At 44.6% G+C, this 27,932-nt stretch overlaps 2 protein-coding genes across 5 annotated transcripts in view; one reads left to right on the forward strand and one right to left on the reverse strand.

Annotated features, from left to right (window-relative positions):
* Window positions 1-12,738, forward strand: part of LOC137609057 (retinoic acid-induced protein 1) — a 51,333-nt gene extending 38,595 nt beyond the window's left edge. Inside the window, exons 2-5 of one of the 2 annotated variants that reach the window (XM_068335781.1) lie at window positions 983-7,569; window positions 7,761-7,854; window positions 8,880-8,929; window positions 11,106-12,738. In XM_068335781.1, coding sequence (XP_068191882.1) covers window positions 1,054-7,569; window positions 7,761-7,854; window positions 8,880-8,929; window positions 11,106-11,114 — 6,669 coding nt within the window. In that variant the 5' untranslated portion in view covers window positions 983-1,053 and the 3' untranslated portion in view covers window positions 11,115-12,738. The remainder of the gene's footprint in view (window positions 1-982; window positions 7,570-7,760; window positions 7,855-8,879; window positions 8,930-11,105) is intronic. The other variant, XM_068335782.1, reaches the window with a different exon arrangement.
* A 323-nt stretch (window positions 12,739-13,061) lies between these two features.
* Window positions 13,062-27,607, reverse strand: srebf1 (sterol regulatory element binding transcription factor 1). 3 transcript variants are annotated; one of them, XM_068336279.1, is made up of 19 exons: window positions 27,270-27,607; window positions 25,107-25,709; window positions 23,180-23,352; window positions 22,948-23,085; window positions 22,377-22,595; window positions 22,150-22,264; window positions 21,817-21,974; window positions 21,498-21,705; window positions 21,189-21,373; window positions 20,844-21,105; window positions 20,378-20,544; window positions 19,967-20,135; window positions 19,699-19,807; window positions 19,347-19,456; window positions 18,538-18,670; window positions 18,238-18,403; window positions 17,270-17,485; window positions 16,973-17,084; window positions 13,062-14,721 (listed from the first exon to the last, which is right to left on the reverse strand). In XM_068336279.1, exons 1-19 carry the CDS (start codon window positions 27,373-27,375, stop codon window positions 14,501-14,503), a joined length of 3,570 nt encoding a protein of 1,189 aa, XP_068192380.1. In that variant the 5' UTR covers window positions 27,376-27,607; the 3' UTR covers window positions 13,062-14,500. The 3 variants fall into 3 exon arrangements, with proteins under 3 accessions (XP_068192380.1, XP_068192381.1, XP_068192379.1); XM_068336280.1 differs by having other exon boundaries at window positions 21,189-21,370; window positions 23,180-23,355; XM_068336278.1 differs by having other exon boundaries at window positions 23,180-23,355.
* Window positions 27,608-27,932: the final 325 nt, after the last annotated feature.

The following is a 27,932-nucleotide window of genomic DNA, read 5'->3' on the forward strand; positions in this document are numbered from 1 at the left end:
AAACACACCAAGCACAAAGCACGTAAACAGTCTATGACACCCCTACTGGTGTGCTGAAAGCACACACACTCACACACAAATACACACACCATAACGCTTCTCACTTCCCCTCAGAGGAAATTGGAGTTTGCATCTGTGCAGGAAAAAAAAGGGAAGAGAGAAGAAGAAAAGTAGGGCTCAGCTGAACCTTTAATGAATCAAAGACAAACCAGAACATATTGTTTACTTTGTTTGTTTAGGTAATATATTGCAATATCTTGGAGTGCTTAGAAAAAAGGGGGTAATATTGAGGATCACGTTTGAGCAAGAGCAATTCTGAATATTGCATCATACAGAATCTGTTGAAAGCCTAATAGCCACAGAGTCTCTGTGAGCTGAATTTACACTTAGCACTGGTGATGGAACCCAATGTGGACGTTCTCCTCAAACCATCGTATTGCCAGAGACTGGAGTCTTTCACTATATTAAATGACCTCAACAATGCACCACTACATATTCAGACATACACAGGTGCACAACTGTTGTCTGTTTAGTTGAATGCTGATGGTTCATTAAGTTCCCATAAACCACTCTTTGTCCTTTTCCGTTATCTCTGTCAGAACGTGTCGCTCCATCTTGACAGACTAAGACAGATGCTGGGGGCCTGTTCAAATTCAGACAACAATAGAAAACAAATATTAATGTAGTGAGCAATTTACAATAGACACCAGTTATTGTTGAGAAATCCAATTATACCAAAGAATTGAATCTGTATTTGGGAGAGAAATCTACATCTATGCGTTTGAATGTTTATGTGACTGGCTCTACTGAATATCATCGTCCATAATTCTTGCAGTTGTTTTGAGTACAAGTGAATGTTAAGTGAGAATTATTGTTTAAATATGAGAGGAGGACACAGAGTAGATAAGCCATGCTTTCAACCGACACTAACGCTCAGAATTTCTCTCTTTTCTTTCATTTCCCCTTCTTCCCCTGCCTTCAGAGCCACTATCCCCCCTCCCCCCTTCTCTTCTCACCTCCCCCTTCCTCCTCTGGCTACAGACCCAGAGAGATATGCAGTCCTTCCGTGAGCGCAGTGGTGGTTACCACAACAACCAACCCTGCTACCAGCAGGAGCCCCATGAATTATCCCGCCTGGAAACCTACCGCCAACTTCCACATCATCCCCACCCTCAGCACCCACATCCAGGTCCTGGTCCACATCCAGGCCCAGGCCCAGGGCATACCAGGTCAGGTTATGAGGCTCATCCACTAACAAATCCAACAAACATGTCTACGGCTGGGGGACCGGGAACTGGACCAGGACCCAAGGACTGTTACACCCAGCAAGCATTTCCTGGTTATGTAGGCAATAGTGGAGGGAATAGTAATGGAAATGGGAGCCCAGCACCATCACAGGCAAAGAAATCCTACAGAGGAAGCAAAGTGCCCCCACCGAACCCCAGTCAGCACCTACAGGGTCCTGGGGGCTATGGTAACCACATGGGCCCTGGAAATTACTCAGCGCAGTATATTAGTGAGGGTCACCTCCAACAAAAATGGGAGGAACCAGCGCAGTTAGGACAGTATGAGCAGGACATTGTAGGACGTATTGAGGCCAGTGGTACCCCAGCAACTGGCTCCTCCCAGTACTTGGACCAGAATATTCTGGGTCACTCTCAGTCTCAATGCCACCAACCCTCCACCCCTGCATACAACAGCCCCCTTCACCAAACCCATCCACCTAATCCTGCCCCCTCTCCTCTCATGTACCCCCAAAGCCACCTGCATTACCCCCAGCATTCAGCCTCTCCGTCGTCATACATGGAAAAGATGAGCCCTCTTCCCCACTGTTATAAGGGTTACAACATTCCCCCCAATTCACAGTATGGCAGACAAATGAGCAGCCACAGCACTTTGAAGCAGGGGGTTTACAGATCAACCCAGAACAGTTACAGCTACCAGCAGCCCTCCTCAAGAGGTTATGAGCAGCAGCCCCATTTACAGGCCATGACCAACCCCCAGGAGCCTCACTCTAAATACCAACACTACAGTCAACCCCAACAAAGTTACTGTCTTTCAGAGTTGTCTGTCAGATCACCAGAACAGTATTATCAGACTTGTAGTCCTTCCTCAAGCCATTCTCCTGCTCGGTCTGTAGGGCGCTCCCCCTCATACAGTTCTACCCCTTCACCACTAATGACTAATCCAGAGTCATTCCAATATGGTCAACCACCAATGACCCCTGGGGCTGCCTCCTCTTCTTCTTCATCTTCAGCTGGTATGCAGGAGCAATCCAGTTCCAGTACCATGTTGATGCCCCCACGCTCACACCCTTCACCCAGTGTACCGCTTCCAGCACCTCACAATTATACTTCCACGCCACACGTCCTCACCATGAAAGAACGCTTCTCAGAGAAGCTGTTGTCAAACCCCAGTTTATGGAGCCTGAATGCCCTCACTTCTCAGGTAGAGAACATCTCTAATAATGTCCAGCAGTTGCTGCTGTCAGAAGCCCTGGTGGCCAGTAAGAAAGCCAGTAAGCGAAATAGTGGAGGGAGCAACAGCAGTGTTGGAAGTGGAGCGTCCTCCAAAAAAGGCGAGGAGTACAAAAGTCCTCAATATCCAGATGGTGGTAGTAGTAGTGTCAGTGGAGGTCCCATGCAGGATCCTTACTCTACCCCACAGCACCAGCCAATGCCCATGGAGCTCCATGAGGGAGGTTACTCCAGCAGTAGTGATGAACAACTGGAAAGGAGCTACTACTACTGTGGTCAGAACAGAAGTCCTGCACAGGCCCCTAATAATATACAACTCAGTCTGGATACAGTGTCTTCCTGTTCCATGACATCTCCAGATGATATGTCCACAAGATCTGGGGACTCAGGTCTGCACAACCTAACTCCTGACCCCGTTCGATGTCAGTCAAGGCAGGGAGGTGATGGAATGAGTACTCCAGTAAAGAGCATTTGTGATGAGAGGTCTCCAACAAGCATTACAATCTCCATCCCTTTGAAACAAGAAAGGGACTCACCTTCGGATATTCAGCATATTGATGAGTCTGTCAAAGAAAATTTTGAGGAATCAGCATGGACGGAAAAACAGGCTGACAAAGGAGAATTAAAGACAGAAAGAAACCCCAAACATGAGAGAGATTCACACACAACTAAATCTCCAGAGAATCTGGAGAAATGGTCAGATGAAGAGAAATGCCCAACTTTCTACAGTAAAGTAAACAAAAGGGTAATAGAAAAAACCTATTGCTACAAAGACAGCATGTACCAAGATGTCCAGAGCAAATATGACCCCAGTGCAAGAGACTCAGTTGACCAGTCCCCAGCAACTCTCTCTGACTCTAGCCAGAAGGAAGGATTTGGCCAAGAGATAAAATCAGAGGCATTCAAATCTGAGTCCCCTACTGCTTCTGAGAGTTCTGTGAAAACATTGCCTTTTATTTCGAGGGGTGACCTTGAACAAGATCAGTATTCAACAGAGAAGGAGGACAGCTCTGAGAACACCTCTCCAACCCCCCACATTGAGGTCATTGATGAGGGAATCTTAGACAAGAAAGAGAGTAAAGATGAAGATAATGAAGAGGATGCAGAGGTAGAGGAGGAAGCTGATGATGAGGAAAAGGATGAAATACAGAAGCAAATGCATTCTCTAACCCCTCCATTGTCTGCAGAGGTTGATGAGGAAATGGGACAGGAGGAGACAATGAGTCAGTCCTCAACTGAGGAGCATGTGAATAATAGGGATGTGCCAGAGAGGCCACCTGGAGATCTCTGCAGCAGGACAGAGAGTCACCGTGAGTTTACTGAGCTTCACATAAGTAATGAGTCTATAGGAACACCTGTTCATCCAAATGCAACAGCTGTGGGTGTTTCTGCAAGAGAGTCTGCCATTGGAGACACTGCTCCTCAACCTCAATCAGCTCTGCCAGTCTTCTCAGCTCTAAATGATAAGGTGACACCCCCAGCTCCAGCCAGAGATCACATTGATCACAGTGAAGCTAAAGTGTTGGAGCCAGACTCTCCTCAGCTTCCAGGGAAGTCAATCCTTCCTTCAGCCCCCTCCTGGGCAGACACTCCACCCTCTCCAAAAAAAGGTGATGAGGACATGGAACCAGGCATCAGCTGTGCTAGCGCTGTTACCCCCTTGGCTAAACCAGAGCCTGTGGCCCCGTCTGCTCAGCCGAGGGTATTTGGACGTAAGCACACAAGGGGCAGAAGAAGAATCATGCAATCAGGTGTGGGAATAAGGCGACTGCCAAGCTTGGAGCAGGAGGGGGAAAAGGAAGAAGAAGGAACTCCTTCTCCTCTAGAGAAAACCTGCATGCCCCCAAGCAAAACCTTGCTATTCTCAGATCAAATGGACCTTACTCATCAAGAATCTATTGTGAGCCAGACTCCAAAAATTCTAACTGATGGTTTTCGTTCGAGAATGTGCACTCGCTCATTCAATGCACCAGACCTGCCGCCCAAAGTTGAACCTCACGAGAAGAGAAAACCGGGCCCAAAACCAGGTTCAAAGTCTGGAATAAGACCAGTACAAAAGCCAGGAGTAAAGCCAGGTTCAAAATCTGGTCCTAAACCTGGACTAAGGCCTGGACCAAAGTCTGGTTTAAGACCTGGACCCAAACCTGGACCAAAACTGGCACTAAAACCTGTCTCAAATGACCCAGAGGTCCCACCAAAAACTCCAGAGATTCCTATAAAGCGTAAACCAGGACCCAAATCAGGATCAAAACCTGGTCCAAAACCTGGACCAAAACCTGGAGTAAAACCACATCCTAAATCACCTATAAAACAAAGTCCAAAGCCAGGATCTAAGCATGGACTCAAGTGTGCAGATATTTCACCTTCTGTTGACATTGCACCCATCAAGGCCCCAGTGGGTCGTCCCAAAGGTTCAGTTTCTAAAGCAAAGGTTGCAAAGGTGGTAAAACAAGAAGAAATCAGTCAGTCTTCAACAGGATTGCAGAGCAAGGGCAAGAAGAGCCTGAAAGTTGAAGTATCACAAGAAATTCAAGATGTAAAACCAGTAAGCCAAGCTGAACAAGTAAACGTCGAGGTAAAAGCACCAGAGAAAGAGAGTAACAACATGATTTTGAGATCCAGAAAACCCTCTCAAGAAAAGCTGTTGAAAGAAAAAGAAAAAATATTAGAGGAATATGTTCTTCCTCAGACACTAACAGAAATTAAAGAAAGTGACATTTCTCCAAATACAGAGATGTCTGTCACAATGGATCAATCTTTACCTCCTGTTCTGGCAGACTCACCTGTACTTCATGTCTCACCAGTACCAACTGAACAATCTGTGAAAAAGACATCAGTTTCACTGAAAAGAAAACCTAGCTCAGAACAATCCAAAACTCTAGTAAAGAAAAAGAGGGGTCCAAAGCCAAAATTAAGACCTTTAACACCCCAAAGTCCCCTGCTGGAAGACGTTGTTGTGACACCAAAAGAGAAGGGTATCCGGGGCCCCAAAAGAAAGCGAGGGCCACCCAAAAAAGTCTCAGTGTTCACTTCTGTGCCCAAAGACACCATTCCCAACATCTGTGAAACTGAAGTCATTATTGATATGCCTGCAGTGTCCCCTCAGTGCCCTACTAAAACAAAAGTTCTCCCCCCACGCAAAGGCAGAGGACAAAAATATGAGGCCATGGTGCAAAAAATAACATCTCCTGGTTCTAAGAAACACCTCCCAATTCCTCAGACAGACAACAATCTAAGTGATGATGTGACGATGAAAGCATTATCTCAGCATGTCTTGAAGGATGGTGATACATCAATGCCAGGTAATAATACTGAATTGATGGAGGGAGATGTAAAAACCATACAATCTCGACAAGAAGGAGTGAAGCAACAGAGGAAAGAGGAGATAGCACAAGAAATAGAAAAGTGTGAGGGGAATCAGAAGTTGTCATTTCCCGAGGAGCTGAGACAAGGGGTGGAAGAAGAGAGTTTAAATAACGAGGCAAAACATGGAAACATTAAACAAGGGACACAACAGGATATTGGAGCTGACAAGTTTTGGAGCTCAATGGAGATCTCAGAAGGAGTTGGGACTCCTGGACAGTCAACGCAAGATGGCTCAGAAAATGTATCATCTGCTGACTCTAAGTCAACCAGAACTAAAAGGAAAAGGTGGGCCATGGTGGAGAGTACAGATGCCTCAGTAGTAGCCTTGGAAGCAGGGAGTCTCATAGTTACAACACCAAGGCTAGCCAAACAGAGGGCCATTAAAAACAACCATGAAATGCATCTAAAGCAGAGAAGGAAGAAGAGAAAAGGCCAAGCATCTCCTGAAGAGGCAGAGACAGTTGAGCAGACAGATATTGAAATAGTGCAACAACAACAGGAAGAAGAAGAGAAGAAAACCATCATGGAGTCCACAGCACCTCTGCCAATCAGCCAAGATGAAATCACTAAAGCCCCCCAGACTATCAGCAGTGAGCTCATCCAGAAACCTAGGAGAGGCAGAAAACCAGCAAATCCGATAAAGGGGAAACGTGGAAAAGTGTCATTAGATACCATCCCTGGCAAACCGCTGAAGGTCCACAAGAAACCTGGGCCAAAACCTGGAATGAAAGATGCCATTGAAGTTATTGAAGCAGTAGTGAGGGCCGCAGGAAGTGAAGTGGCCAAAAAGGAGGAAAGAGAAAAAGAGGAAATAGAATGCAAGGAAGGAGAAGAAATAGAATTAGAGAAAACAAGAGGAAGTATTGTGGGTCCTGTAGTGTCCATATCAGATAAACAATCTGAGACCTTTTCTGTGAAAAGAATCAGGCGCAGAATAGTCCATCAAAATTCTAAACTCTCTTTTTGTCCATATGTACGGATCAACAACTCCAGAGACTTTTCTTCTTGGTGTGCTGTAGTAAACAAGCCTGAGGATGCTGTAATATTTCAGAGGCGGAGAAAAAAGGGCATACTGAGAATGAGGAATCCTTTCACAGTTGCAAAGGGAGTCCCACACACAGCGGCAATGCTACAGGGACCTATGGTAAACACAACCCTAATTGACAGGTGTATTTTGTGTAGCCTGTGTGGAAAGCCAGCAAACTACAGAGACCTGGGTGATTTGTGTGGACCGTACTACACAGAGGACGGTATTCCACGGAAAATTTTGACCATCAAGCGCACAGGGTCCATCGGAGAAGTTTCAGAGAAGACCGAAGAAAGCAGCAGCAGCGAAGAACCAGGCAATTGTTCAAAAAAGGAGAGCCAGGAAAGTACAGAAGAGGAGACCAATACAGACACTCCCTCTCAGGAGGGCAACAATAGCAAGTGCCATCATTGGCACTACCGACGGGCAGAAAGAGCAGACAGAGTAGGTCAGGAGGGTGGTCCACGAAGAGTAACCCTACGAGAGAGGTTTAGGAGGATAAAACAGCTCCAGACCACCAGTGTGGGGCCCTCAAATGATGCAGAAGGCAGTGAGAGCATGTTGCAAAAGCTGCAAGTCAAGGCGGAAGCTAAGGAGCACTGGGCACATGAAAACTGTGCCATCTGGACCAAGGGGATAATTATGGTGGCTGGGAGGCTATACGGACTACAGGAGGCTGCTAACAAGTCAGTCCAAACGGTATGCAACCAATTCTAAACACTTTCTTTTTTTTTACTAATCTGAAATGACATGCTATGTACAGCAATGCTCATAATTTGTGCATCACTTTTTGAGATTGCTGTTTGCTTTCACCTATGTTTCCTCTTTTTCTTCTCAACTTTTTTCTTATTGATCTCTGTCCATATGTCCGTCTGTCTGACTAACCCCAGAGCTGCTACAAGTGCCAGATTGTTGGGGCGTCCCTCAGCTGCTGTTGGAGAGGCTGCTCTCATAAATACCACTATGTCTGCGCCAAAGAGATAGGTAAGAGACCACAGCAAGACAGTGGTAGAGCAGTGAAGGACAAAGAGGGAAGGAAAGTCAGCAAAAAAGAGGGGGGAGTAGGAGGCAAATTGGGAATGGGAAATTGTGTGTGCATTTAGAGGGCAATAGGGAGGCAGGCGAGGGGAAAAAGCAGAAAATTCAAATAGAGAGAAGAAAGAGAGGAGACGGAAAGTAGATGAGAGAAGAAAAATACATCAACGATATTGAGCACAAGGAGATGTGTGGAGTGTTAGGGCAGAATGAAAGAGGAAAGGAAGGAGCTTTGTATGAAGGGGCTGATGAGAGGAAAGTGGGACCCTGGAGTGGGCAAGAGGGAGAGGGGTGTGAGATAAAGGTGTGAAGGTTTGTATGTGTGTATTATCGAACACAACCCCTGTGGTTCTGTCCATCCATTCTGCTGTCGGGAGAGTGAATGTGTGTTTTTTTTCTTGCGTCGTGCGGCTTCCCTCCCGAAAGCTTTCTTGTATCTTAGTCACATTTCCTATACATGTGCCCTTCAGTGATTGTGTGTGTTTACCTTGTGGTTGTTGTCAATACAAGTGAGCATCAGCACATGTGTTGTTTGGCTTTCCCTTACATTACCTCATGCAAAGGAAGTACAGTGTGAGGATTAGAAAGCCTGCCATGTCTGCCTCGCCAGCACAGGGAGCAGAGCAAGGCCCTTTTTAATCCTGCTGAGTGCAGCCGCCATATCTGACTGACTGCCTGCCTGCATCACAACTCATCCACTCAGTCTCTTCACACTCTCTCTCTCAACCTGTCTCTCTCTCTCTCTCTCTCTCTCTCTCTCTCTCTCTCTCTCTCTCTCTCTCGCTCTCTCTACCTCCCTCTCTGTCTGTCTCTCTCTCCCTCTTTCTTGGTTATTTTTCATTTTAACCCTACCTTATTTCAAATGAACCTCTTGTTGTTCGTCGTATTCACCTGATGCTATTTATCTCATTTATTCTTATTGATTATCTGTGACAATATTTCTCATAGTCAAATTTTTCTCTCCTCCTACCAAGGCTGCACATTCCATGAGGACGACTTCTCTATCAAATGTCCTAAACACGAGGTAGGAAAATGAATGGCTTCCCGCAAATACATGCATATCATTCCTTGTTCAAGTCTTGTTTCACCTGACTTCTGCAGGGTGACACCAAATTTCTACACCACACTGACATTGATTCACACACAGGAGAAAGACTGGAGGTGAATGCAGATTAAAAAAGTTAAAAGAATTAAAGGAGAAAACACAAGGCCTGTTCAATTTACCATGGCAATATAGAGCCAATGGAGGCCCAGATCTCATCTCTGGCTTATTGATATTCTGTGAAATCTACATGTGGCCATCATTTGTACCTTGGAGAGCTAAAGCCCCATCAGCTCTCATTAACTGGGAAAACACTTACTTCTGTGCCTTTCTGCAAAAGTGTCACTCAGCAGATTGTTTTGACTGCAGCCACTGCAATGATGACGTTTTCACTGTTATTATGTCAATAGTTCACTCCAGGCAGCTCTCCTTTCAGACGTGCTCCACCTAGTGGCCATGCGTGTGCACTGCAGCACAGAGGGGAAGGTCATACGCAGAAAGAGGGAGCATCGAGGGAGAGATGCTGACATTCAGCGGGGGGGGGGGGTGCAGCGGCGGTTTGAGGCAGCCGTGGCAGTCGCCTCCCTCTCTCCTTCCCTCCTCCTCTCCTTCCCTCCCCCTCTCCTGTTCTCTGACAAGGATGAAAAGCTGGCTGTTGATCAAAACACCCCACCCAGCATCACTGGCTGCTTATCCTCACCAGCTCTTTCCTCCTTTCCTCCCTTTCTCCCTCTTACCCTCTCCCTTCGTCTCCTCTATTCTCCCGTTCCAATCATTTCCCCGCATCCCCCGCGTCCCTGCTGTTCCAGCTCCCGCTCCGTCTCTCACCGCGTTCACCTCTCATCTCCTACGAGTTCTCCTTTCCATTTTCAGTCGTCCTCCTTTCATCCCTCCTCATCCCTTCCTCCCTCTCTCTCTCTCTCTCATCTCCTCTCTACTCCTCTTCACCTCGACTCCCACGTCTGAGCGGCAGAAATAGAGTAGGAGAAACAGAGAGCAAGACAGAGAGGGAGTGTTGTTAGCAGGCTGAGGCAGAGCTGTCATCAGCTGAAGGATCTGAAGGTCTGTGTGTGTGTGGGACTGTGCTGTGCCAATTTACGCTGAGCAGCCTAATCAAAGTGAAAAGCAGAGACATGCGAACACACTTGCGTATACGGGCAACACAACCGTCCTGCCCATGGGTCCCTCTGAGTGTGTTTATTGCCTTCAAGGTAATGAAACCTGCATATCAATGGAATTCCACACATGCTGCATTAAGTGGTTGGACTTAGTGTGCGTTTCATTAACAGGTTAACCTGTAAACTCTCTCACACACACACACATATAGAGAGAGAGCAGAGAGACAGGTGGATAACTGTTCTGTGCTGTAGCTGAGGAAACAAAAGGCAAATGCGGGCAGTTAATCAAAGAGTACCGGAATGAAAGGGAGAGATGTAAAGAGAAAAAGGGCAGCAAAAAGGTAGAGACGTTTTCATGATGGAGAAATGGCGAAAAACAGGTGATTTCAGGTGTGAAAGAATGAGAATTACTCCTGGGAGAAAGACGAAGATAGGGTACGAGGGATGGGAGGGTTTTACTTCAAAAGAGAATGACAGGAAGAATGAGAGAACATTTGGGAACGATAAGAGAGCAAAGAGCAAAGCTGCTGGTCTGAGTCTAGGCCGTAAGGATTGGGGAACTGGTGGTTCAGAGAGAAAGACAGGGAGAGCAAGAGATACTCTGCAGAGGAGGATAAGGGGAAAGAACGTGCTCCACCACACCAACACCGTACCAGCGCAATTACTGGGCGTTCCTGCTGTGTCTTTCACGTTGGAGCTGGTTAACGGGCCAGCTGCATCCATCTCTCGACTCCTGCACGCTGCAGCCAGATCTCCTTTTCACGTCTACAGAAACACCCATGCACGCTCACAAAGACGCATGTAGAGCACGTGTGCTGCCTGCGGCCCACCTGCACAGGAAGGCACCTCCGCTATGCCTGAACATAAAGGCAGTCGAGCAGAACATAAAGGCTTATAAATCACAGGAAATCTCATCCGAGCAAAGCGTGTGCTGTGAATGCAAGGCCCAATCGACTCGTCTTAGGGGGAGGACCTAGAAAGACTTTCTTCATTTCTTGTATCTTAACATTTATGTTCGTCTCCTTTTGCTTTTTCTACAGGACCTGTAAGATATTCCAGTAAACCACATCCAACAACAACAACACATTTCAGCCAGTCAGGCATCAGCAATCCAGCAAGCAGGCATAAAAATGCCGTCCTAAGCGGTCACCTAAAAACAAGATCACAGTGATGACTTGGTGACAGACGGGCTCATCAGCCAGTGGGGGGCTGGAGGGGAGCAAACGGCTGTGCCGAGGTGGAGCTGGGAGACATACAAATCCTGGGAAATGGCTCCCCAGAGAACAGGGGGCTCCCTGAACCCAGCCTGGAAATGTACTCTCTCCACTGAGCCCCTCAGCGGAAGGCAGCGGCAGTGTTTAACAGAAGGATAGAGGGGGATTTAGAGACGGTGTGCCTAGGGCCTGGTGCACATGGGGGGCTGTTTGAAATGCAGAGCGAGGATGGTGTGTGTTTTCTGCCTTCGGATGGGTTGCTATCGTATTCAGACACCTGGTGGATACTGATTGGACAGGAGCGTCTCTCTCTGGCCACCTTGTTTGTGAGCCAAGAGGGGTGTATGCCGTGCACATGTGTGTGTGTGTGTATGTGTGTGTGTGTGTGTGACTTAACAATAGAGTCGTCATTCTCCAAGCCACCTCATCAGCGTGTTTGTGCACAAGCGAGTAAAATCGCTCGTCTTGCGATTGAAGATGTCAGGCGTGATGACAGCAGCAGCCCACCGGTGGATGTACTATCTCAATGTGTGTCTGTTTAAAACAAAGGTGAAACAAAAAAAAAAAAGGAACCTGTACATGACAACGTGCTTCACACGTTCTAAGTATTCCAATATCGAAGAGTTAAGAAAATATGGATGCAGTATTTTAATATAATGCTCTTATCCTCGGAGATGTATTTTGATGTGCATTATGACTAAACATCCTTGCGTCATCCTTGGTATACGTCAGGCTTTTGTGTTACTCCAGAATTTAAAAAAAAAATATGAAAAAGAAAAATAGAACTCTGTATTAGAGCGTTACTCCATTTCAACAGTGTGTACAGTAAGCACCGCCATCATTTGACGGGTTGTGGGATCAGGGCTCCAACTGGGAGTCAGGTCATGTCACCTCATGTCTATGTACAGTTCAGACGTGTTATTGTTAACATCACCATTGAAGTATGAATACTTCACCTACCACAGTCGCACAGAAAGATTCACACTCGTCTTAGATTTCACATCACACCAGTACGTTTGTGTATCCCAGATGTAGCTTCTTACACTCTTATATGCTATGTAACAGCGCCCTGTAGAGGGTGTCAGTCAAAGCACTGGGAAATATTTAAGTATTAGAGCATAAAAGAAAGTGCAAAAAATGCCACACCAAACTCTCTCTTTTATGAAGCTCATTATTTAATGGTGTATATAAGTCTTTGATGCTGTTTAAATGTAAGATGTGATGTACTAATATAATTGTGTATAGTATTTGCTAGAGATGTTTATTTTCTATAAAATGGAATATGTTATTGCTTATAAAATGTTATTAAAAGAATCCATTGATGAAAATATAACAAACTTTTTTGGGAATGTCACTGGTCCTGAGTTGGAGCATGCCGTTTTATTGATTTTCATGTTTTTGTTTGGAATCGACACAGCATCACTTTGTCGGAAATGTTTTTTGTAACGCCAATGTTAAATATACCAGCACCTTTAAATGCTGCTATGACCAATGGCTTCTCCTTGTCTTCACTGAGTATGCACCAACATCAACACATTCTCCCTCACAAATGTGCAGACGTTCAGCATTTAATAATGCATAAGTCATTCTATAGATTCCTTCAAAATAAATGTATTTATTGTTCACATATCAAATCTAAAGCATAGGTATAGCCAAAACTTGATGACAATGTCTGGGAATTGGGATAGGAGGGATAGGAGTACCCATTAAGCAAAATATCTGTGGAGACTAATTTTACTATCATCATCTTCATCATGTGGTATCAAACACCTTAAATAAACAGAAAACACCATGGGAAAAATGGTTTGTTACAAAATGCTTTAATATTTACATCATATCAGAATGAAAACAAAGCAATAAAGACAAAATATTGATTAGTCTGACACAAATAATACCTTGAAAAAACTGCTACTCGTCTAACTCGATCCATCTTTCAGTCTTTGACAATTAGTGACACTTTAGGCTCTTTTTTTTAAACATCTTAACCATCCTGGAATAAAATAAACTTACATATTAAGAGATGATTCTTTAGGAACATGATACGAAAATGACTGAAAGGAGAGACTTATTGTTCTGTGTAGGAGCTACAAGGGAAATCCAGATGATTGACTGAAGGCCAATAACGTACAGCTGTCTGTGCAAATTGTGAAATGTGTTGTCGAAAGTTCATGTTTGAGTTTGACCTGTCGGTCAATGGCGACAGAATTGGATGTTACCAATTTCTTATTTGCATCAGTGCAACAACGCAAAAGGTCAATTGATTCAGACAATGTGATGCAAAATGACCTGACACTGTCTGGACCCGACAGTCACAGACATGGTGTTACGATTAACCACATTATTGGGGCACAGTTGAAAGCTACCATCGATTCAATGGCAGGAAATAATTTATCACTTTGTTTATGCAAAAATACTGCTTAAATCAAAGTTTTTACAGATTATAAATACATTTAAAAAATATTTACAGAGCAAAATAAACAAAAACAAAAAGAGCAAACTCTAGGAAAATAACCCTATAAACCATATTATTACTCATTTCATTGAAATTGGCCTGACAGGGTGAGTGCAGACGGACACAAGAGTTTTCACGGCGCCTCGCCTCAGACTATTACCAGAGAAACAAGATACAAGCGTTAACACCACGAGGAGTGGTTTCCCACTGAACAAGCCCACAGTCTGTCCAATCAGTTTGGTCGCTCATCAGCGACGCCTCACTCTACAGCCAATCAGATTGGCTCACTGCTCCTATCCACTGAGAGTTTCCTGCCTGAAGAAGGAGCGTCTCTGTGAAAAAGGTTTAGTGGTGGAGCTACGCTGACTACAAGCAAAGGAAGCGGCTCTAACGCGCCACGGTCTGAACTGTGATGGCGCCTCTTAGTGGACAAAGCGTGGTACTGCAGTGTGGTTGCTTGTTGGTGAAAATGATTCTCATATTGTGGGAATGATCCACGGTGATAAGAGCGTGAATTCTCTGCCTCCTGATGTGAGATGGGGGGGATGGGGGGGGAGGTGGAAGGGGAACAATGCACGAAGAAAATCCTGACAGATAAAGATGAGATAAATCTACGTAGATCAACAAATCAAGTCAGTAGCTGCACTAAAAATGCCATATGGTTGGTTTGAATGGTGTTTCTTCTCTGTGTGTTTTTGTTTGTCAGCGATGTTTCTATTTACTATGTCCATGCATGGCTCTCAGACCCTCCCCCTCCCAACCCTCTTCTTTAGCTGTTGGTAACCGTGGTGCCGCTGCCCAGCTTGATGATCATTTGCTGGCAATCCTGTAGGGTCCTTTTGTCTCCCAGTTTCTCCAGGGTGCGGGCGGCGTCCGCCAGCATTCCCACCCTCTGACCAGGAGCCGAGAGGAAGGAAGGAGGGAGGTAGCGGCACGCTAGCATCACAGCTTCCGCCTGCTCTCGCTGGCCTGGCCGTGTCACGCACTCCTCTGTTTACCCAAAACACAGAAGAGAGTTGTTACAGCCGAGATCTTCATACAGATAATTCAATGCAAACATTCATTACTGCAAAGAAATGTGTCTGTGTTAACCGAAAACAGCATTCCTCATTTACAGACTGACGAGAATGAGATGCAGGGAGGTGAGATCAGAATTTTTGTTGCTTTCTTTGACTTCTTTCTCTCCCCCTGACTCTTCGAAGCAGAAACTTCTCCTTTATAAGACCTTTCAGTTTAAAGTTCATGTGTTTACACATTATTGATATTTTGTAACATACAAGAGCAGGTATTTGTGAAGTGAGGTTTCTGAACAATTTTCACACAAAAAAATTAATTAATTAATTCACACAGGTGGACAAAAAAATACACGTGCTTATTTCACTTCCCTGCAGGATGCTACCATCTCACACTGAATCTTTGCAGAGCCTTTTGTGGATATTTACGGACTAGACAGCCTGTGCATGAAAAGACCCACCAGTAACTGTTGCTCATAACAAAGAAGGGTTAGGGTTAATATCAATAAAGGTTCTTTATCAAGTTAAGTGGAACTTGGAAATGATGAAACAGATTACAAGCTCTTCTCTGTAAATTTCCTGTCGGACAATATTTGATGTTTTTGAACCTAATAATGAATTCCTATTTTTGGCTTTAGAAGAGGACATCCTTTAAGCTGATCATGAGGCAAACAGTGTTGGTTTAACTCAGGGCTTCTCAATTATTTTCTGCTGCGACCACATCTAGCAATAAGACAACAATCCCCCCCCCCACTGTCTGCCGCTACTATAATATCAACCGTCTATAAAATAGTTAAGTACACCCTGCATAACATTGTATCCTTATTAACATTAAAGAAAACTAAAAAGAACAAGGCAGTCAGAGACTGCAGCTACCCGCAACTTACCCTGACCTACTTTCAGGGTAGGTCAGCGTACCCTAAAAGTAGTACCTGACTAGTACATAGACTAGTACATATGGAGAAGGCCAGTGTGAGTAAGACCATAGATCAAAGCTAGTACACAGGTAAATCAAAGTACTAGCTTTGATCTATGGTCTTACTCACACTGGCCTTCTCCCTTGTCTTTCTATCTTATCCGGTTCCTGAGTGTATAAAAGTTGAAATTTGACCATGAGCATCCTTTCTCAAGGTCATCATCTAATTTTTATCCCATTTGCTGCCCGAGTAATCTGTTTTTTGTTTCATCTTTCTATGTGCATGCGCCCCCCCCCCCCCCTGACATTGCACCACACCACCCTAGGCGGGTGCACCCCACTATTTGAGAAACGCTTGTTTAACTGAAGGAGACACTTCAGGCAACAGGATTTCAGCCTCAACAGTCAGGGATATCTGAAGTCCACATACTAATATTAATGTTTGCCACGTTACGTAACATTAATATTTGTCACTGACTCACAACAGGAAGAGGATGCAAGCAAATTCAAAGTGACATCACCTCCTGATGTCCTCCTGTTTTACCCTGCAGCTGGGGCTAGCAAGTCCACTTATGATTAAATCCTCACATCTCAAGTATGTGACACTGCATACAGGACTTTATGAGGCATCAGGTTTTTGTTAGCTCATGATTATCATGTTGTAACTTTTAGAGCTTTCATTATATGTTTTGAGACATTTTCTCAAAAAATAGCGAGTCATAGATGAAGAAAGAAGAAATCTGTTCCTTTTGTCTTTTGTGGAATCAATGAAACCCCATTATGGGATATTCCAGAAAGGTGGGTTTTTGAAGCACATCCCTACAGAATTAATTTAATCAAGGAGATATGACATAAGATGTTGCTCAACTCAAAATGACTATAACCGGATAAAAAACAAAACTCGATAAAGGCAACAATATCTAAGCTTGATTTTAAAACAATTCAACAAATATAACATTACCATCGACATCTAAAGAAAAAACCTTTGAGAATTTGATGCTTTGAGAACAGCAGTATCCACAAGGTTTACCAAAAAGTTTTATTTGGTTCTGTTTGGGAAGTAAAATAACGCTACCCAATTAGAGCTCCATACCAAATGCAGGTTAACCTACTCTACACTAACAGCTGACACTCAATAGTACAACGCATTTAAGTCCAAACCTAAATCAAGATTTTCCTCAAGTGAACAGCAAAACTGAAAACAATTCAAAATATGATGAAAAGAACTGAAGCAGCTCTGCCAGGCAGACAGCTTTCCTTGCGTGAGCGGATGATTAAAAAACAAAAAACAAAAGCACATCTGCAAACACACCTGTCTTTGCTCCGGGTGTTGCTCTGCGTCGCAGTGAACGATCCAGGAGTTGGTGTGTACGGGTGGGGCTGGCCCCCGCCATCAGTCTGGCTGTAGCTTCATGAAGAAACAACTGGAAGGAAACAAGAAAGAAGAGGAGAAAAAGGAGGAGGGTATGAGAGCGAGTGATGACTCATGTAGAGAGGAATGCAGATGTGATCATCCTGCAAACAACAAACCCCCCCCCCTCCGAACCACAGAATGCTAAATGACTTCAAGCGCACAGGTGAAATGTCTTGACAATGATGTCACACTTACTCTTCGCATGGCGGGTCTGAAGCTGTGGGCCAGCTTGCGTAGAGAGCTCAGATCTTGCTGGAATCCTTGGAGCTCCAGTGGGGAAGCTTGGTGGATTCCCGTTGGTTTGCTGGTGGCTGCCGGCCCTAACCCAGCAGGACCGGCCTCCTGCTGCTGCAGACGCCACACGTTGGTCCTCATCACCAGCAGAAGGTCACACAAAAGCAACTGGATGACCTGCGCAAAAAACACACATTAGATTAGGACAGAGAAAGGAAACTATGTCCGATAGATATCTGGATAAATAAGTGATAAACCACCAATAGAAAGAAAATCGATTGCAACCTTTTTGCTAATTGGTTGTCCTTTTTTAGGCAAATTTTTCCAACATTTACTGGCTTTTTTTTTTGCTCCAGATCTGCTGATTCTCTTTGTCCTGCATGATCTTGAATGACAAGTCTTTTGGGATTGGACGAATAAAGAATCTGAGGACTTCACTTTGAGAATTTTCAGATTTATTTTCACAATTCCTTGATATTTTAGACTAAATAACTGAAAAGAAAAATCACTTGATAAACTTATCAGAAAAATAATCCCTTTTAAAAGATTCTATCCAAAGCCGATGTGCAGTTTTCACCCACACTGTGGTTGTTCTGTCGTTCGCGGCCCAGATCTGTGTTGCACTGCAGTTACATTGCACTCTGCTGAGACACACATGCAATGCAACTACAATGCACCTCAGCTCTGGCCATAGACTTGGACACTCTGAGTTAGACATCCACCAGCATCACCATCTGCTGAACACCAGAGGGTAGAAACCGTCATACCACAGAAAGGAGATTACAGAGGGACTTCCTGCTCTGTGGTGAAGTACGCAGCGTGCTTTGCGAAAAATGTATGCGCAGAATGTCTAGGACTAATAACACTAACAACTTTCTTAAAAAAAAGAAAGCGTGACTTTAATGTGGTCTCTACAGGTGCGCCAGTACCTTGTCTAAGCTGGAGCTGTGACAGTGTGGTCCGAGGTTGAGGCTGTCTCGGAGCAAGGTGCTGGCCTTGTCGCTGTAGCTCAGACTCTGCTGGCAGTTTTCTGGCTTCAACAGCAGAGCCCGCACCGCCCTGAACGTGTTCAGACAGGCCTTGGGAAGAACACTCCTGACAGCCGAGGAGGAGACGGAGACAAGAGGACGAGGGTTAATGTGGTGGAAACGCGTCTCTGCTCGGAATCAGGAGACAAAAAAAGTTGACGCAGGATGCTCTCAGGCTGTCTATTTCACGTCCAAACTCACTCTGCATTCTGCAGGCTGCGGGGCAGATGCTCGACGGTGGGATACAGTCTCTCTGCCGCAGCATCGTCTCCTTGGAGCCAGTTGATGATTACCACGGCAACCGAGGACCACCACTTGGAGTGAGGGTCACAGCCTGGGGAACAAAGACAGGAAACCCGTAGACATAAATAGAGATATCTAGTAAAGAAAAAAATAGATAAATGAATCTACCACTGCCCACTTTCACATGAAGCGCAGCAATACACCCTCAGTTTGATGGAACACTTTCTCGCCTCTGGTGCAATCGCAATGTGCTGTGAGAGTACCCATTTTGCATAGCCACATTAAAACCTCTAGCGTCTACCGGATACTGCGCCATCTCACACTCATGACTGATCTGACATTGCTCCAGATTGATGAGGCAATCTAGCTGATGCCTTTCACCTTCTTGTTTCCCCTCAGTGAGCGGTGAGGATGAAGGAGACTGGAAGAAAACCCACTGAAAATCTGATCATCACACTGTAGAAGTATAAAATGAACTTCATGTCACTACTTCTGTTTTAAAAGAGCAGTAACTAAATCCAGTCGAAAGCAGAGGAGGGCAAAAAATGCGGGAAACACAAATTGGATTCTGTGAGTGGAGGTAATCAGGATGGAAGAAAGGAGCCAAAAGCTGCTCTTGAGTACTCATAGCAACACACTGAATCTACAAGAGTTGATCTGTAATGGTTTTAGAAGCTGGTTTTTTGGGCTCGTGCCATCATTTGGCGCTCATGTCTTTGGAGGTGGTGTGTTGTTGACACAACTAACAGTTATAACAGATGACTCACCCGTGACGGTAGCCATGTTGGATCCAATAGCGAAGGACTGGGAGGTTGCACCAGCAGCATCTGACGCACTGATCAGAAGCTGGAGGTACTCCAGAGCATCTACATACTCCCTGAGGAGGAAGACACAATTTAAAGGTTGTTAAGCCTCACATGAGCAAACATGTACAGTGTGAATGTATTGCCACTACAGGCAATATTCAATTAATCTTTCATAATCAATCACTTCCTTTCACTTTCACTTTTATTAGTGCCATTTGCATCAATTCCTACTGAGGCTTTGTTCAGCATTAAAGTATTGTAATCCCGGGGTCTAATAAAAAAGACAAATTTGTAATTCTGTGGCGTTTCTCACCCTTCGCCCTGGCTGGAGCTCTTCTCTCCACACGGCTGGGCCACACAGTATAACGCCTTCTCCAGGAGGTGTTCTCTGAACGCCTGAGTCACCTGCGCCAGAGGATCCACTGCAAGAGAGCCAACAAACCATTAAAAGAAATTTAAAAAACACATCTGCCTCAGTCTGCAGGCACAAAACACAGGATTTAGTCACGAGTCGAAATATTTTGTGCAGACTTTCAGCATTAAATCAGTAGTTAGACATGGATGGCATGCTCTACACAAACCTGTATTTCCAGCCTGGCTGTAGATGCTTTCTTTAGGAACACTGCGAATGGCCCAGTCCCCATCCACAAAGAAGCGGTGACCCAGCGGGTGACAGAGCCACTGCATAGCCGGAGGCACGCTGCCGCTGGATGACAGGCACGCCTGACGGGCGCTGCTCAGGAACACACGCTATGAGAAGAACGCCAAGTTAGCCAAAGACGATTCACTTCAGTCTCGCTCAGACCAGATGATTCCTCGGGTCGTAAACGACTCGCTATCTTTACATTTGCTTAATTCAAAGAGATACCACTTCATCATTAGACAAGAAAAGTACATAATTCTGATTGCATTCAAGCAAAAAGAACCAAATAAAAGACGTCCATCCATGGCAGAGCAAAATGAATAAATGTGGAAAAACGCAGGGGGCTTACAGAAGTAAAGTGCAGAACCCTAGGCAGGCTGGCTTTGACCCGTAGAGCAGCTGAGACATAAACCTCAGCCAGAGAGGCGACCGGCAGACAGGAGCCGGCGCACTCCGCCAGGTTCACAGCGCTCAGGGCCATGTGCACCGCCGAGAGATGGCTGCCATTCAGCTTCCCTGTATTCAGGAGGAAAACAAGGAAATGAATGCTATTATTTGTTAAATCAAATATACTGTTATTCTCAACAGAACAGTGATGCAATGATCATAGTTAAAAAAGGGAGATAAAGCCAGTTAATAATTATTCAAGCTTAGTGCTTTTGAATCTGTTCTCTGAACCTTTTATTGGCATTGCATCAATGTAAACGATTACAACAAGACGAGTTGCTATCTGATCACCTGAGATTCACTATCCTCACCAGACAGTCTAACACGCCGATTTCATTCCAAACTGCTTCTCTCCCCCACCCACCAACCTGTCATGTGTAGCTGATGCAGGCGGTGGAAAACTAGGGCAGCGTCACGGCTGCTCTTGAAGGCGTCCTCCTGCAGGGGGCGATCAGAACGCAGCGCTCCAGCCCGGGTGGCCAGCCAGCGGCCCAGCCAGAGGCGCTGGAGGCAGAATCTTAACAAGGACCAGAGGGCAGCACAGGCCAGGTCCAACTGGGAGGTGGGTAACGGACGTCCAAGAGCCTTCAGACAGGTCCACAGGTTGTGACTGGCCTGGGCGAAATCTCCCTAGAATTGGTTAAAGAAGTTGTTTTGATTTTAAGAATTTATTATATGTCTATTTTGTTTGTATCACAAAAAAAAAGACTTACTCTGGCTAGATCCAGGTCAGCCTGCTTGCGATGCCTCCAAAACAACACAGAGGATCCAGAATGAGGTCTGGTCACAGGCTCTCCATACACCAGCAGCCGGATCAGAACCCCTGACACCAGGATGCCATTCAACAGCCACACTAGTATAGTTGGTAGCATCCAGTCCATCCAACCCCATGAGTCTGCTACAAAAAAAAAAATACAGGTTCATTCACTTAGCAGTAAATAATCTGACAGCTCAGGTGAAATCAGAACCGTTCAGGATTTCAAAATGGCTAAATATTGTGTATAAGACGGTTTTTTTTGTACCTGTAACATCCACATCCAGGATGGTCCTTCCTCCGTGATGGGTGGAGGTGCCTTCAGCCGAGTTGCCGCCAGATGAGCAGAACAAGGCGGCAAGAGGGTTGAGGGAGATGAAGAGGAAAGTAAAGGCGCATAACGCCATGCGAGAACGGTCCAACATGCCCCCTGGGCTAGCTCCCACCGCTGGTCTGTTTAACATGTCCACACTGGGCTGCAGCGTAGAAGGGAGATTTTTATGTTAGACATTTAGTACAGCTTTTATTCTGCCGATAAAGCGAAGTTTTATCATTTATAGATAAGCACTTGAAACGAGAGCTGATACCTTGGTGTCCTCCGCCATTGGACTGTCGGGTTCTGAGTCACTGGCGCAGTGGGAGGAAGAAGTGGGAGAGCCCATGTCAGAAGCAGGCGGGGTGGGCAGCTCGTGCTTTACATCCGGTGATACGTCCACATCCATGGCAACCAGGTCCTTCAGGGACTCTGAAGTATGATGAGAGGAGCAGAGATTTGAGACGACCATTTTCATTTTTCTCCTTTCAGGATGAAGGAGTGATCCTTCAGCCTCCTCGCAGAAAGTCAACTGAACGATTTACTTTGAAGGAATCGGACTGCATGAAGGAGACGCTGTTGGGGAAGAGAGGATAACAACACCTACTGTTTTTCTGAGATGTCATTTTAAGAGCAATGTTCTCCTGTTTGAGCTTCTGGTTGGTCTGCTGCAGGTAACGGATATAATCGATGGCTTTTCTCAGCACCGCAGACTTGTTAAGCTAAACAGAAGCAGAACAAACAACGTCAGCCAGCAGCTTCTTTCCTCATCGGTGTAGCTGATGGTCAGAAGCCGTTAACAGAGCTGAGAGATCTGAGGTCCTCCTTCCTTACTTTGGCCTCAGTGCCGGCCACCAGATCTTTGAGCTCAAGGATTTTGTCATTAATGGAAGAGCGGTAGCGCTTCTCGATGGCGTTGTGGGCCGTGCGCTTCTCTCCCTTGTGTGGCGGGCTGGTCGGCTTGCCACTGATGGCGATGCGGTTGATGGGCAGCTTTTCCGCATCCACTACGACAGGAACCGTGGTCAGGATGGTGCCCCCGCCCATGAAGGCCTGAAGAGACAATGGTTGGCACGGCAAATGAGAGATCTAGGAAAGACTCACTGGAGTCATGTTTAACAACACCATCACAACAATATCAGGGTCTTTTTGTAATTTATTCAGGGCAGAATATATACCAAAAAAGTTCTGATTGCATTTTGATGTCATTTTCTTGAGAGGAATTTCTTGAAACAGAGAGGAGATGACTATATTTCATGGAGATTTATATAAAAATTCTAAATTTACAACATGTCCAGACCAGGTAAGTATTTCACCACGATTTCAGAAGTTACAATTAACCAACTAAGGTGTAAACTCTGGGCAGTGCTTCTGATCGTAGCATTGATGGCAACGCAGCTCGTACCTGTAGTGATGTGCTCTGCACCGGGGTGGTGGTGGCCAAGTTTGTGGGGGAGGCCATGGTGGTGACCATGCAGGGGTCGTGCTTCAGGGTCGTCAGCAGGAGAGACTCAGCCTTGATGAACTGGGGCTGCAGTAACACCTGGGGAAACATACACAGGAACACGCAAAAATAAATCAACACAAACGGTCCTGCACACATCAGGATCACTCAGGAGACAGTGACACACACATACAGGCACTTGCTGTACGTGGGATGTGATGGTTGGGGCTGGAGAGCTCACTGCTGTGGTCAGGAGAGGAGAGGCCGTGGTCAGGCCTTGGATATGAGTCTGAATGGTCACAGGCTGGATGCTCGGGGGGGAGGATGACAAACTGGTGGCGGGTTGGCTCACAGTAACGGGACTGCCTGCTGGGAAAGAGATATAAAAGCTTTTTCAGACTAATGCAAGTGTGTGTAAATGACATAAAACAATCATGACCACAATCCTTCCCATTACCCAGAAATTCCACTGAGCATTAAGTAACTGTTACATTTCTTTCAGGCACTTTCTGTGGGTTTGTGGGCCATTAGGTGAACAGCAATCTCATTAGAAGTAAGTGATAGGAACATTCAGTGTGTCAACTTATGTTTCTTATCAGCTCTAACTGGGCTAGACATGGCAATTACCTCAATCTCCTATCAGTAACCTGATTGGGTTGTTTATTGGGAGCAATAAAAACTGCCTGCATCGAAGACGATTCAGAAGCAAACTTTTATTCAAGACTTTTCACCTAGTTGTAAAAAAAATCTATTTCTAAACCAAACTGGCAATGGAAAAACACATTTACATTTCAACGCATTGTGTTTAGTCAAATGCGTTCATTTGACTAAACACAATGCGGCAGTGGTAAAAACGGAATACTGGAGATGTTTAGCAAATAATAATCAGATTTTTCTTCCTTTAATGTCAATATTACCTGATAGAACATTATATAAAAGGACAAATTTCATCAATTCTGTTCTAAAACCAAACTTTAAGATGCTCTTCATTATTGTGTTGTTTTAGTGTATAACAATGAGCGAAGTTGATGCAGTAAATGACTCTCTACATATATTATTTAGAAAGGCCTTTTCACACTAAAAACTGCAACAATTTTAAAACCAAAATTCAAAACTATCAACCACTTTTTCACCACTTGTGAAATCTGATATAAGGTGAAACAGATGACAAGGCTTTAATGTAACCACCACCAAAAAATTTATTTTAGACCATTTCAAAACAAAAGTATCAAAACAGTGAGTTTATTTCTGGTTGAAAGCTACAGATAAAAGTTGTTAAAAATAAATGAAGAGCATCTGGGGGGGGGGGGGGGATGAAAGGACAACAGGAGTGTGACTTGAAGAATGATGTTGGCCAACAGTCATCTTTAGATCGGTTTATGGCTATAATATTATTACATAAATATGATGCAATATATTTCCAGTTTGAAAAGACATGAGGATTTGTTATCAAGTGTCTGACATCACTGAAAATATCCTGCAGAGACAAACTTCTGTTTACCTCTGTAACTGTAAAAAGAGAAATACTGCAAAGAAAGACCTTCTCTGGAGATTCAGTGGAAAATGCTTTTAATGGCTTTAGCCCCTCTAATCATATAAATGTTCTTTGTTGAACAACTTTCTCTGTTAGAGACTGATGTCAAGAATGGAACACATCCACTGTACTCCCCAGAGTGACGCTATTTGTCAAGTGAACCCATCGGACATGTTCTCTCATTTTAGCTCAACCTTAAGTTCAGACATTGAAAGTAGTGATGTTACTGATATTACTTTTCAGGGGATGTAATCAGATCGCTATAGCTTTGTAAAGCTTCCTTTATAACATTTATGTTTTAGAAGATGCCTCCATATCCTATTGTACCTAAATAATCCCTGCAAGCACCAGAATAAATCAATGTATGAGCTGGTTGGAAACTTTTAATGTCTGAGTTTGTTGATCACATATTCTAATGAGAGAGATGTTTGTTGATTTTGGGGGACGGGAATTCCACAAGCCTATTGGCTTCTACCCGTCAGCCCTTTTTTTCGGATGTTGTTGTTGATGTTGTAAATGTGATGAAGGTGTGAAGTCTAAACTTAATAAATAAAATAAAAATAAAATAACTTTACAGAGCGTTTACCTGTGAACCCATTCTGGTTGCTGTAAAGTAGGGGTTGGGTCGAGGTCTGAATTATTGTTGGTGGCGATGACTGTGACAATGGTTGCTGCTGTGGCTGTGGCTGTTGCTGTGGTGGAGTCTGGGCTGGAAGTGAAGTGAAGAGTGCCTGGGGTGTGCTGCTGAAAGTAGAGTTTGATCCAGGTGAGCCATGAGGTGAAGCTACCTGGCCACTGGTGGGTGGGCTGAGAATAGGTTGGGGCTGCTCCACCTTCGGCTGCGAGAAGCTAGAAGGGGGTTGTGTGGAAGCTGGCGTCTGCCTCTGAGTGGAGGCGGGCATTTGGGCCAGGGGGGATTGCTGGAAGGTGGGGGGCTGGAATGTCTTATCAGGGCTGGTGGAACTACGGGTAATGGGAGGGCCCAGGAGCGCGTCCAGGTATGGGCTACTGCTTTGGATGGAAGAGGAAGATGTAGATGAGGGCGTTGTGGTGGGTTTCGGAAGAGCAGGTGAGGTGATGGTCTGAGTCAAACCAGGAAGGTCTTGGGTGGGTGAAGGCCCTGTGTATGGAGGGTTATCAAACAATCCTCCAAACTCCATTTCCTGGTTGCTGATGAGCTGCAGCATATCTGAACAGGTAGATACACAAGAAATAAGATCAATCATGGACTAAAATCAGCATAAAATGCATTTTCTTGCATTAAGTCGTCAACAAGCCTACCTGACAAAAACTTCTCCGTAACAAATCTCCTGCATTTTTCAACCATACTGTAAACAATCCATGCATCAAGGTAAATACGCAATATTTGATTGAACGAATTACAAACCAACAACAAAAATGGTCCTTGGGACATCTTAAGAGAATATTAAAATATATTCTGCTTGAAAACAAATTTAGATTTTATCTAATACTCAAAAACTACAATAGTACTTTAGTCAAATAAGCACAATGTTGTATTCAACGCAAACATCAATGACATGTATATCTTAGCCATGTAAAAACTACAGTACTCCTGTGCCTGCAGCTCAAGGACAAAAAAGACTGATAGGCTATGGTTTAATGTGTGCATTTATACAGTATATACTACTGTATATTATTTGTTATGCACACACACCCTCACAGCACTGTTTATTTTGCTCTAAAACAAGCCAGGCTCACTAATAATCTCAGTCTATATTTTGTCCCGCCGAGGCTCAACAAGATATTAGCCACCAAAAGACACCTGGATAAATTAAAAATCCTGGATTTGTATTCTCGTGTTCCCATGAGGTGATCGCTCTTGACCAATCGGAGCGCGTCTTGCAACGCCGATCTGCCACACGCATAGAGCGCGCGCGTTGTCTGTGGCTTCTCACGAGGTTACCATCGACCAGCGTCTCAGGGTTACTATCGGTCACATTTTGGAAACACGGCGGAGAGAACACAGAATACGGTACACGGAGCGGTGCTTTTCACCGACATGTTAGCTAGAATATGTCGGTCTCAAGAGAGACGAGCCACCAACTGATATCATTCTAATCAATTCATGTTTTCTATAGTTTGCACTAATAAACAAGTGGTGAGAATTTAAAGTCACATTTCCACAGAGGGCTTTATTCATGTTTACACATTGAGCAAACTCGTTCCTTCCATTCCCGGGTTAAACTGTCTGAACCGGGGCACTGAACCCAACCGGGAGAGGAATAACCGGCAGTAACCCCTGTCTGTGGTGCAGGCGGGGGGCGGGGCATACACATTTACCAACATGTTAGCATCGACTAGCTAGCCTCACTTAGCCCAAATAACAAGTTAGTCTCTATATATATACTAACACTATTTGAAAACGAATCATAGTTGAGCACGAATAATATCTCAACATGTACATACAATAGCACCACTTATCACATTAGACGAAGCGCAGAACAGGAAAATAAAGTATTAACTTTATGTTAGCTTCCCTAGCTAACGTTTCCTGATGAAACATGAATTGTTAGTCAAAATCTTAAAATCAGCCGTGTGTGGTGCTGTCCATTTAGCATGATTTTGATTTGACTTCTATACATGAGATATAGAGTGCAGGGGTTCGTAATGTTGATGAGAGAAACACACTGTATGCATGCGTAAACGTTAGCACTAAATGTCAAATTGTAAATTGGTGAACACATTAACACTAGTGTCTCAGCTACCGGTCACTGTTCAGTGTTCTTACCGTCAATGTCGCTTAAGAGGGCCGTATCAATATCGCTGGGGTCATGAAGCGACAGTGTTGGATCCAGATTATCCAACGTAGGATCGTCAAAAGACAGATTGTTCATTTTCTTTTCTCTCGTATGTGGCTTTCCGATGTAGATTTAACTATCTGCCGAATCGCTAGGAGAAAAATCAACACTTCTCACGTCCCTACATCAGCCAAAGCATCAAAATTCCAAGTACACCTGAAACACAATGAACCTGAACTTCAACTCAATACTGATATGTCAACTAACTACTCACTCCTTCCCCCATGATCGCCGGGGGAATCTTGTCAAACCAAGGCAAACACTGAAGAGTATTCACTACTAGCTGCTCGCAACTGGAACGGAGTCGATAATGATTGACAGGCACACTAGCCAATCACAGTCATTGACCTCGATTTCCACGTCCCCGTCTGTCAAGTTTGTTTTGATATTCTGCCTGGCGGGGATGTCTTATAGTTCATGTGTCATACATTTATAAAACGGCATGTACAAATACATATAAATATTATTGTAATCGATGAAGTAATATGATTCCAATGTACTTAATAGAATCAATTAAATCAATATGCTGTGGATAAATGTAATATACATCGCACTTATTACATATTATCCTCTTTAATACATACACGTCATGT

The sequence above is a fragment of the Antennarius striatus genome, chromosome 16, assembly GCF_040054535.1.
Source record: "Antennarius striatus isolate MH-2024 chromosome 16, ASM4005453v1, whole genome shotgun sequence".
NCBI lineage: Eukaryota > Metazoa > Chordata > Actinopteri > Lophiiformes > Antennariidae > Antennarius > Antennarius striatus.

Bases quoted from the DNA above. Each gene is read 5' to 3' on its own strand.
- srebf1 (XM_068336278.1), bottom strand. From the start codon at position 27,375: ATGAACAATCTGTCTTTTGACGATCCTACGTTGGATAATCTGGATCCA. The intron at 21,374-21,497 runs GTACAAAAAAAA...TTTTTTTTGTAG, and splicing joins CCTGGATGTGGATGTTACAG to CAGACTCATGGGGTTGGATG. The intron at 18,671-19,346 runs GTGAGTCATCTG...TTTGTTCCCCAG, and splicing joins CAACATGGCTACCGTCACGG to GCTGTGACCCTCACTCCAAG.